We start from the raw sequence: 12,264 nt of genomic DNA, 5'->3' as shown, positions 1-12,264 counted from the left end.
CTCTATAGCTCAATAGATTCCATTTTTCAAGCGCTTTCCAATGATAGGTTGCATCATATGGTTTTGAGAAACTTATGGGCATGTTATTTGGGTGCCACCTTTTTAGTATTCAAAAAATGGGAATTGGGAGATTCCCAAACTCACTAATATTGTGTTTCCTCTACTTTGGAGATAGTAGAGACCATTTTGTGTATTTCTCCTCTTTTTTGGCCAAAATCTGAGAACTAACATCTTTTGGTAGTTCCAAAGCTCATAAAGCTAATAAAACCCAGCAAAAGATGAGATAAAAAGGATATGCAACGATCAATTTTGTAACTTTCAAGATGCATTTGACCATATTAGAGAATTTGGGAATCTCCCTAGTTCCACTTTCAAATAAGGAGTAAAGATTTGACGAAGTGGCTAAATCTTAATCCCATATTTGAGAGTGGGACTTCGGGGGATTGCTTATATATTAGATAGGGAAATTTTCACCCTCAAGTAAGGAGATAAGATTTGACCATTTGTCTAAATATTAATCACATTAGGAATTCCCAAGCTTTATGAAAATTCTAACATTCCTAAATATGTGGTTTTTGAATATTCTTCTTAGTGTTGAGTGTATTTTCATTAGCCTTGTTGATATTTATTTTGGGTTCATCGACCTTTTATTTTTGAGTTTCTTTCTTTGCACATTGGCTGCACTCCCTTTTTTTTAATAGCTTCTACAATGCATCCTTCTCATTCTATAAACTTTTGCACCATCTTTGACAGATATGTAGATGGAAAATGGGAGCCAAAAATATTTAGTATAAAAGATTGGGCTACCATGTTTCCATCTTGTAGGGCCTCTCACAAGGTGAAGAAAATGAAATGAGAGGATATCAAGTATCACTAGAAGGGATGTATCACTGGTTTCAAAATCACAACACTCACAAGGTGTTTGGATGGCAAAGGAAATATATTTTCCTCCAAATGAATGTTTCCCTCAGCAAAGCTATTATAAGTTTGGATTTGAGTTAAATCTTGTATGCGAATATTTTTTTAAATTAAAATACTAAGTAAACAATGGATTATTGATGTTAGATATCTTTCCATCGTCAAGTTTTGAATGGCAGCCCATGGAGAGTCTTAGTGGCATGTTCTCTATGCAATTCATAAAGAATTTGCAAACATTATCTATGCTAATCGAACCCAAGTTTTTCTAGTGAAGGTAGGATTTTGCTATATTATGCACAATATGTGGTTCTCTTAAGAGAGGGTATATATGGACACATTGAGGATTTACCAAAAGGCCATGACTCTTAGAAGCATGACTCTTGGAAGGACATCTAGAAGCAATGCATGTCCTAAGTGTTTGCCTATATCGTACAGTATCTCTCACCAATCTCTTGCTATGGATTTTGATTATAGAAGGTACCAATGTAGGTATGGTACATGGGTTTCTTTATATTTTAATATTTATTATATTCTAATAAAATTGGAGATGCGAGTAATTGGACAAGAAGTAAAGGAGGTTTGATGCTCAACTGCTAAGACCCACAGACCGCTTATTGCTTCAAGTGTTCCAAGCAAGCACAAATGGCTATCTCTCACCTAGCCTATGTGTCCTCAATCCCACGAGGGTGTAGTGAGTTTACCTTCATTCTTGAATGAGTAGCCTCTTCCCTCAACCAAAGCGATAGCTCCATGATACGAGATGCGAGCTCAAGCCTCCACCTCCAAGCTCCATCCTCCATAGCCATGTGTGAGACAAGAGAAGAGAATAGAAGAGAAGAAGAAGAGAGGAGATGATGGAGAGCTTCTTCTCCAAGATTCCTTGCCCTCACACACTCACTCCCTTGCACTCTCACACTCCCTCTCTCAAGCACACACAAGCAAGCAAGAAGGAGAGAAGAAGAGAAGAAGAATAAGAGATCACTTTAGCCACACACCAAAGAATGAGCTTCTCATTCACTTTTTTGAGTCTATATACAAGCTCTAAATCCCTTGGGCACCCATCCCATTTTTCACATGATCAAGCATCTTTCCAAGGTCCTCTTCCCCTATTCTCTTCTAGTTGCCTTATCCCTTCACCTATGCCCATTTATACTTTACAACTTGCATAAGAGGGAGTCTCGCACTCTTTTACAAAATTTTAGTGGCACATTTGTATTCTAAGATGCGCCTTTGTTTTTTACTTGGCCTTTGAGGTCGCCCTTGCACTTTTGGCCTTTCTTCTCTTATTCCTTTGCCTGGTTGCCTTTTTTTTCATTATTCCATATTTTTGAATTTTCTTTTTTTCGTCTTGCATCAGGGTTAGCATTACCCTCTCCTATAAGACGAGTGCTAGTCCCATGGCACTTGTGGGTCTGCATTGATGAGGGTTTGGCGATCGGAAGGGTGGTCGTGTGAGTCGATGATGATGGAGCCTCGTGGGGATTGGTCTTGGGGAGAAGCTAATCACATGATTAAGTTGATGGGGGCTGAGAGTGGATTGAGTGGACGACGGGGCCTCTAAAGTTGGTGGTTTGCAGCATTTGGATTTGCTTGAAAAGAAAAGAAAGTGCACTACATGGGGGGTGTGTCTACCTTATCATGTGGTATATTGTGCTTGTGCTAGTGGAACTGGGAAATGGGTCTGAAGTTTGGGTGTTGTCCCACACTTGAGGACCTAGTTCATACCTAAGGGTGGTGTGGTGAGTGTGGCTTAGGGAGACAAGTCTAACTATAGGTGAGGGTGACCTCCCTAGGTATGTCCCGCCCTTGATGTGCCCTAAACGTGATGTGGAAAATCAAAATGGGCTAAGGGATTCGGGACTGAACCGGCCAACCAAAGCTACCAGGTGCACCTAAATTGAGGACCCCTAGGTGTAGTGACTGTGGCCTACATGTAGTGAGATGATTCATTTATTTTCTTTTGTGAATTTTTTCTCATGATCTCTTATTATTTTCTTTTCTCTCTTTTTTTGAATAGAAAAAATTATAATCTTCATGATCAAAGTCATGAGAGGGAGGAGTTAGGGGCTTAAGAGATTTGTTAAGGAATTTCCAACCTTGCATGTATCCTTTGAGATTCATTCGTACCTGGAGAGCAGTAGTGGAAAGAAATTGATGATTATAGTGAGTGAAGCGACTATCATTCATATCTTCTAAGAGAGCTAACGGGAAGTAGGGTAGCTGGCATCATTAACCTAGTCATAGCGCAGCTCTCTATGCCATTTGGATCAAAAAAGAGTGGCGATAGGCAGTACTCTTGCCATGTAGGTTCTTGCTTTAATAGTACCTTTAAGCAATCTAAGATAATTACATGTAGTTAGAAAGGCTAGGTCTGGACATGAAGTGAATTTATTAAGAAAGTGGGCTATTGAATCATATAGGTCTTGCAATGTAAAAGTGAGGGCTTCCTAAGGCTTGGTGGCATTGACATTGTATATCCTTGGGAAGTCATATCCGTGGATATCTCGATTGTAATCCACTCCTACCCTTCTTGGATATGGCATGAAAGTAGGGTTATTTATTTCAAATGTTAGGGTGTTACAAAATGATATCCAGGCATCCGTGTTGCCTTCCCAGATGTGCCTCCTTCACTTTGGTTGTCCCTCATAGCTCTTCATTGTTTTGGGCACTTGATAGACTTTGTTCTCCCAGTAGTCTAGAGCCTCTATTCCCCATTGGGGTAGGATTCTTCTCTCTCTCAAAGGTCCACCTATCTCCCAACCTCCTTCCAACATTGATCACCTCTTCCACCACCTTGGTTGATAATACCCTTCTCAATGCGATGGGGAATCAGAAATCAAAGTCAAACGGCTCACGGTTATTCTCTCTCTACTCCCAAAATATGAGTTCAACATTATAATTTATCGGGAAGCAGTCTTCCCTCGCTGGGATGGGCACTGCTAGCACCATTGCCATTTGAGCATTCAATCTTATTTGTGCTTGCTCTAACATTTGCTTTTTCTTCTTTTTGAGCTCATCTTTCCTTTTAGCAGAGGTGCCCACCTCCTGTTGCACTTGAGGTTGTGGGCAAGGAGGTTGTGGGACTAGCTTCTCCTCTTTTTGTCCCATCTCAAAGTGTTCCGCCTCTTCCTCCTCCCTGTGTTCATGTGGTGCTCCTTGGTGAATCCTAGGGCATCCACTTCTTGCATTGTCAAATCTTCCATCAGCAAATAGTTCCTTTGATCCTGTAGGCTTAGACTGACTACTACTGCTTGTGGTGGCATATGCAGCCCTTCTCTCAAGGCCCTACAAGAAATCCCTAGATTTCTTTTCAATGAATCAATGGCCTCCCCATCTTTTGTTTTGGTGACATCCATGATAGTGTTGAGAAAGTCGTGTTGTTGGGTCTCTAAGCTTACTTGTGCAGCCTCTGCCTTGGTCTCTGTGACCACCTTGTCCCCTTCTACATGAGCTAGATGGCGCACTAAGCCTTTTACTCTTCTTTCACTTCTGGTTGCCCATTCTTATGCCTTCTTTTTCATTTCTTCGAAGCTTTCTCCCTACCTTTGAGCTAGGATCATTAGCATGTGCTCTTGCTGCTCAATTTCCCTTTCTAATCTCTTTTGCTCTTCTAGCTCTAAGGCTACCTTCTTCTTCAAATTTTTTATGTCTTCTAGATACCTTCGAGCCCTCTCTTCTCTAGCTACTTCTAACATTTCTATGGTATCTTGGACGTTCTTTATCTCCCCTTGTAGCTCTTTGTATAGCACTATTAGCTCTTCATTTAGTCGTTGCATGCTCATGAAAGTCCACGTCTCTTCAACGAGCTTTACTTGCTGCCTTTCTTGTTCTCCTTCCTTGGCCTTGAGCTCCTCCTTTAGCTCATTTATTTCTCTTAGACACATGGCCACTTGGTGGGTTTTTTCTAGTTGAAAGGCTGCCATAGTCTCCTTTTTTGGACTCTAACTTAGCAACAACTATTTTCTTTTCTTCTTTTGCTCTCTCGAGCTGTGACAGGAATTCCTTAGCATAGTCATCATAGTTCGTGGACAATGGCAGTACAGGGGTGGGGGTAGCGGTTGTGGATGTTTCAATTCTCTGTCTTTTAGGATCCTACCTTGACTTGGCATCTACTGCTACCAGTCTCTTCGTCCCTATCACAGAAACTCCTTCACCTCCCTCCTAGGCCATTTCTTTGTTGATCAAAAATAGCACCCATGCCATGATGTTACTGGCATCGACTTTAGGTGTAGAGCCTTGGGTGGTTGTGGTCATTGGGGTGGTCGGCACTATGTTGGCTAGGAGTGAGTGCAATAGACCTTTACCCTTGCCCTCCATAATTGGCGGTGCTGTAGCTTCTAGCACTTGGGTGCTAGAACTTGGGCCTTTATCTCTCAGTGGGCATATCGTAGCCAGCTCTTCTTCTCTTGAGGGCTACTCCACTGATAGGTGGATGGCCAGGGCTATGTCTTCTTTTTCTCTCCTCCTGAGCTCCTGAGCTCCTCGACTTCTTCATCTTCTTTCCTCTTTCTCTCCTCTTTAGCCCTCTTGGATTTCTCTTTTATCCTCTTTGCCTCCTCCTTTTCTTTTCTCTTTCTTTTGTCTTCAGCTTTTTTGGACTCTCTTTGGGCTCTTTGTAGGTCTATCCTCTCTTTCTTCCTACTCTCTTGTTCGTCACTCTCCATCCTCTCACTGGATTGTTCCTATTCTTGGTGGAGAGGGGACTTGTCTGGTGTTTTTCCGACTCCCTCGTCTTCTTGTGTTTTCACAATTGCCTCTCTAATGATGGAAGTCAATACCCCTCCAAACCCAATGGTCGAGGCCTTCGACAATGACTTCTTCCTTGACTTGGAGGCCAAAGACTCACCTCCTGCCATTGGTCTTCCACCTATGGCCATCGCTTTTGCTAAAGTTTCTATTATTTTTCACATGAAGCTGCTCAAGTTTACTTCATCTAGGGATTTGGCTGTAACGCTTTCCAACAACATAGGTACGTTGATCAGGCTCATTAGTGCATTGTACCTATGACTGGAGAACAAGGCATGGACCATCTTCGCTTGCAACTAGACTTCTAGATCTAGGATGTCGGCGAGACTAATGCTGTCATTGGTGCGGACCAGAATCGTTTCCATTCCCAGCATATCATACACATCTCTTCCAGGCGGTCTCTCAACCTTGCTGGGCAAGCCCAATACTCTCTCCACCAACTCAGATCTGAGCTCGACCTTCACTTGGTGGGTTTCCCTTTCTTGACGCATAGTTACGATGCCGCGGTTCCTCCTATTGAAGGTTTGGAGGAATTCCGCGCACTTTTCATAATCCATAGCTTGCTTGACTTTCTCCAGGTACTTCTACAGATTGCATTGCTTCACAATTTGTTTTATGGCATGTTCTTCCATGGCCACATCCTCCAAGTTTAGGACATGCCTGAACCTGAACTAGTTGAAGGTCCTTATCTCTGTAGGCAAGCCGTACTTAGCTTGTTCCTCTTCCGAGAATGGAAGTTTGCTACTCTTCTCCTGACCTGCCATTGTGGATCCCTATCATAACACCACAAGTCACCATTAGTTTTCTTAAGATAATGAGTAGAGAGTGATTGTGTGCTTATAGAAAAATGAAAAGCTTAAGTACAAAAAGATAATTTTTCTTCACAATTCACACAATCCAATGAAGCCATGAGAATTTTCTTAAAGTATGTTTTTCCACCTTATCCCCTCCCCCTTTGGAAATGAGACAAATCCTTCCTAGGATTAGAGGTTGAAGGGTTAAGGCCATTCAGCACATGTTCACAGTGTTTCACTTTCACATGAGCCAAGCGTAGAAGTTTGGATTGTACTCCATGTTAGCATAGTGGTCCATGTCGACAAGTCGGGTGCTTACATGGGTGATGTAAGTGAGGACATCCGTTAGGAAATCACCGGAGTCTATTCTATTGGCAATATGTAACTTCTCCTCTATCAAAATGCGATCTAGATAGGGGTGAGGCATGATGTGCTCTTCAAGGGACCAGTTGCGAATGGTGGTCAACACCCTAGAGGAGGTTGGGGCTACATAAGTTGGGTCATATTTCGAGATCTTGATTGCACATCTCTGCTCAATGCTGGTCATTATTTGGTAGCCCTCTTGCTCCCATTGAATTCGAAGAGCATACCATTGTCGCAAGAAAGAGGAGTCAGTTTCAATAAGTTGTTTCAACTTCTCAATTTTCTAGTTACTAGCGAGGAATGTGCCCTTGTCGTAAGACGTAATGAGGCATTGCTTGTGTGCTTGCTCATAGGAAATCTCGATGGCAATGAGTTCCTCAACTACATGGATAGCTTTAACGAATACAAATTCCGATTCTTCCCATGAGCAAGGCAGCGTGTGTATCTCCATTGCTAAAGGCTTGTCTAAAAGACCTAGGTCTAATCGATCATAACTTCTAGCAAGTGTGGTAAATGTGGCATCCAAATACCAAAGGCAAACAATCAAGTCATCCCTTGTATTTTCAACTAAGTCTGTGGCCAAGGTAAGAATCGATTGTCGTTTGTAAGAGGGTTTAAGACCTCCCAAAGGTTGTGGGGTTTGACTAGACATGACAACTCAATGGCTCACATCTGCAATTGTGGCTACTCTTGAGTGTGCGATTTAGCCTCTTGTGCGCTAAGTGTGGTTTGTGATTCTGATGTTGTGCTGCCAAATGTTTTTGAGGCTTTAGGGACACTAGCAGTGCTAGGTTTTTTGCCAAATGTTTTTGAGGCTTTAGGGTTACTAGCAGTGCTAGGTTGGGTCAGTTTGGATTAGCAAGCTCTGTGGTTTTGGTCAATAGACCCGTTGAGGCTCTACAAGCTTAACGGGGTTGGGCTTTATGGGCTTCCCGGCTTGATTCTTTTGCAGCTTTAGTGTTGTCTGATCTATTGTGGGGCTTTGTGTGGTCAAGTTTAAGGGTGGAATTTGAATAGTGCCATTGGCCCTCTTGGTTCTAGGCACCCATATATAGGCATTGCTCTCTAATAGCCTTGCACTTATAATAAGGACTTGGGGACTATTCGTAAGTGTCGATAGTTTCTTCGTCGCCTCTTAGGCTTTGAGTATGAGTTCCTAGGCTTGCGAGGTCGTGGTTATATGCTCTTAGGCAGCAATTCTTAATGTTTAGACACCAGATTGAACTGTGGTTCAGGGTTTTAGCTTTGATCTTAGCAATTTGATGGCGGTGTGGCTTGGTGGGTTGTGACGTCTCCTTAGGCTTGGTGATCGGTTTCTCTATCAGTGGCCTTGTGGGCTTTGATGGAGCCACGATGCCCTTGCTAAAAGCCTTGACTATTCATACATTGCCGATAGCAAGGTGAATACGATGAGACTCGTAGTCAACATTACAATGTTCTTGCTTTTTAAACGAGTCACCTCACAGCGATTCCTTACCAGCATGTTTTGTATTTGGCAACACATAAAAAAGTATGGGTATACTTTCAGACTCGATAGAGACTGCGACTTTGCACTTTCTTGAAAGGGCATATGATCGGCCCCCAAATTGGGCTAAGTTTGGCGTTGGTAGGTTGTAGTCGTGGGCGGCCAATTTTAGTCCAATGATCGTGAGTTAAGATATTAAAATCCACTCCCTCATTGATCAATGCATTGAAGGTTTGCTGGGCAGTGACCATTATACATAGGTAAGCAAGTGCTACTGCCTCTTCCTCCTCCTCATCAATTTTCATTACTACAACAACTCGGACCTTCACAGGGACTCATCATGGGAGGCTCATGCAGTGAATGTATGGGAGGATAGTACTTCTTATGCGGCTACCGTTGAAGAAGCTTATGCCCTCTCCATCTAGGGTCTCAAGCTCTACACTTCCAGTTTGGATGATAGTGCAAATGCAAAAATGCCCTAATCCCCTAAACTTCATCTTCTATTTATGGCCTTTTATTGAGTACAACAACACTAAGTCATCCTACTCAAATTTTAGCTTCTTAACGTGCTGTCAAACCGACTCTTGCTTTGTGCCTTTTTGCAAATCAGTGCATGGGTGGCTAGAAGTCGAGTCTCTAATAAGTGTTCTAGCTTTATTAAGCACTCCATCCATGACTCATTTCCATCCCATCTTCAACCCCGTAGGTTAACTTGAATGGAGTCTATCCTATTGTAGTTTTATAGGCTATTCGATAGGCCCATAAGGTTGCCAGTTTATTGTCCTAGTCATTGCACAAAAAGGTCGACAAGAGGTGAGAGATCACTTCATTAATGAAGTGTGTGCCTTGATCACTAACTAGTTCAATGGGGTAGCCGAATCGTGAGATCACTTGCTCCCAAAGGAACTTAGCATTGTTTCTAGCATCGTTTTTCCTCCTTTTGGCTTGTGCTTCTGCCCACTTTGTGAGATAGTCTGTAGCAACGATGATGTACTTGGCCTGTGAGTACTGTGCCGCAGGGCTAATCAGCCCAATGAAGTCAATTCCCCATTTCTTGAATGGTTGTCTTGCAATGATTGGACGTAGCTCCATTTTGTCCTTGCAAATGGGTACCTTAGTCCATTGGCACTCGTCACAGTGCTTTACAAATCATGATGCATCATCTCGAAAAAGAGTAGGCCACCACAGTTGAGACTACAGAACCTTGTAGGCCATCATGTCTCTATTGAACTGCCCACTTGCAATTCCGTCGAGCGCTTCTATAAGTACATTATGCATCTCATGTTTGCACACATATCGAGACAGCAAGCCATCTTGCCCTAGCCTATAGAGTTGTCCTGTTATCAACTGATATGGTTGTGTTTTAAGGATGAGTCATCTAAGTCGGGCCTTCTCAATGGGTCTTTCAGGTAGTCCGTGCTCAAGCACTTGGACTTTATTGTTCTACCCAATATGGCAACAAGTTAGCTCTAAGAAGTCTCTTTCACTAAACAAGTTAAATAGATGCACGTCAAGCAAGTCGTCTATGATGCCTTGTCCAATGGCTTCTCCTGTGGGTATGCGAGACATATGGTCGGTCATGTAGTGCTGCTTCTCTTTGCACACAACCATAGAGAAGTCGAACTCTAAAAGTAGAAGTAACCATTGAGAATTGCATCCCGTAGCATAGAGTTTGTTAACAAGAGAAAGAAAGGCTTGATGGCCAATAAAGAAGATAAAAGGTGTAGCTAAAACGTAATGCCAAAATTTCCTTATAGCAAATACCATGGCTAACCCTTCCCTCTCCATGTAGTAGAGTAGTTCATTTCAATATGCATGAGTTATCTACCAGTAAAGCTCATTGGATAGTCTAAATTGTGTTCACTCAATTGGCACAACATAGCTCCCACGGCAAAACTTCGAGGCATCAATGTGAACATGGAAGGTTATGGTCTAGTTTGGGGCCCTTAGGATTGGTGATGTGCTTAGAGCCTTCTTCAACTTTTTGTATGTGCATTGGCATTCCTCGGTCCATTCAAATATTATTATCAATTTGTATAGAGGTCTAGCAATTAATGCATAGCTCAACAGAAATCATCGATAGTATCTTGTATGGCCTAGGAAAGCACTAGACTCTGTTGTAGTCACTTGGTGGTGGAAGATTGATTATAATCCTATCCTAAATTTTGAGAAGTCTGTGGAAATGCCATTCCTTGACACCACATGCCCTAGGATGCATCCATGCTTTACCCAAAACTGGCACTTTAAGGGGTTCAATAAGAGATGATACAGTCTACATCTTTCAAAGACTGTTGTCTAGGTGTTCCTTCCAATTAGAGTGAACATATAAATCGTCAAAAAATACTTCTAACTCTCATCTAAGCATGTCTTTGAAAATGGCACACATGAGCCTCTGGAATGTGTTTGCTGCATTTGTCAATCCGAAGGCATGACTATGTAGGCAAAGATGCCCTACTCGGTAGTGAATGCGTTCTTGTGCTTATCATCAAGATGCACTTGCACGTGATTGTATTTGGAGAAGCCATCCAAGAAACTATAGGCCGCTTTACTAGCTACCCTTTCCAACATATGCTCAGTGTACTGTAGTGGATAATTGTCTCTCTTTGTAGCAGCATTGACTTTCTTATAATTGATGCACACCCTAATCTTTCCATTCTTCTTCATTACAATCACTATGGGCGAGACCCAGTCTGTGTGCTCGATTTCATAAACAAATCCTACTCTCAACAGCTTATCGCTTTTCTCTTTGACAGCGTGAGCATGTTTGGGATTCACTGGATATGATCACTACTTAACCGGTGTTGCATCACGTGTCATCGAGATGTTATGGGTCACTACACTCGGATCTACCTCTTTTAGCTCATTGAGGAACCAAAATAATACATCTATGTACTCTCACAAGAGAGCAATAAGAGTTGTCTCCTCTTCCTGGGTCAAGTCATCAGCCATGAAAATAGGTCGGGGCATCTCCCCTTCCTTAGCTAGATTGACCTCCTTGACTTTGGCGAGTTCTTCTATAGGCTCACTCGATTGCCCTTGTCTTTTGGCTCCTAGTAAGATCACTACTCTATCGCCTTTCTTAAATCTCGTGAATTGTTTCAATAGGTTTTGCAGCTTTCTTTGCTCCTCAACTTGTGGATCCCTAGGTTGTTTCCTTCTTTCCTCCTTTAACCTTCGGTGCCTTAGGTGGACCGGCAAGTCTCCCTTGGTGTGTTTGGTCTTAGGTGGTTGGGGTATCTTAGGATCATTGTCTAAGCTTACTTCCAACTCGGAATTGAACTCTCTATCTTTGAGAGAAGAGAGAGTCTCTCCTAAAGGTCGTAGCTCAGATGGTGATTCCATTCTGAATACTGGTGTGGCACTTAGTTGGGCAAGACCCACTCATTCATGATCAATCACTCCTATGTGCTGCAACCAGGTGCCATTGCAATCCATTCGCATGACTCCTTTCTTGATTCTAAAGATGTTCTTCTTTTGTGGTTTGGAGTCTGCCCATATTTGTTCAATCACATGTCCCTTAGTGGCATACTCTATCGTGTCGATCTCTTCTTCTATCTCATCACTGGAGGAACAACAGTCTTCGTACTCATCATTTGAATTATCATCATCCGACTGCTCAAAGGTCTTGATATTGTGTTTCCTTGTCATCGGTGACTAAGGCCTAATTCTACATCAAGTTAAGATTGTGCACCTTGGTTCATTGCCACTTGGGTTCATCCAAGAGATCCTTCGGTGGTTTAAGATTTATGGCTAGGTTACCGGCTAACTCATTCAATAGGTGCTCTAAGATCTTGTGGAGCTCTTGTTTGTTATTTGAGACGTGGAATGTGATAGAGGTGGATTGGCCATGCAAGCATCTAGCCATCATGTAGACTGGTACTAAGGGCGTGTCTCTGGGCTCACCGACTACCTTAGTAGCTTGCTCATATTCCTCGTTATAGGAGAATGAGAGATCAATTGCAGCTAGCACATGCATCC

General features: G+C 42.5%; 1 protein-coding gene across 1 annotated transcript in view; it reads left to right on the top strand.

The window, feature by feature from the left end:
- Nucleotides 1–4,088, top strand: part of LOC148038336 (uncharacterized) — a 29,625-nt gene extending 25,537 nt beyond the window's left edge. Inside the window, exon 3 of the mRNA XM_087675251.1 lies at nt 3,951–4,088. Coding sequence (XP_087531377.1) covers nt 3,951–4,088 — 138 coding nt within the window. The remainder of the gene's footprint in view (nt 1–3,950) is intronic.
- The last annotated feature ends 8,176 nt before the right edge of the window (nt 4,089–12,264 follow it).

This window comes from Lygodium microphyllum, chromosome 3, assembly GCF_053477565.2.
Source record: "Lygodium microphyllum isolate KBCC chromosome 3, Lygodium_microphyllum_v1.1.10, whole genome shotgun sequence".
Taxonomy (NCBI): Eukaryota; Viridiplantae; Streptophyta; class Polypodiopsida; order Schizaeales; family Lygodiaceae; genus Lygodium; species Lygodium microphyllum.
Note: the sequence above shows the minus strand (reverse complement) of the source record. Positions and strands in the feature narration are given on the sequence as shown.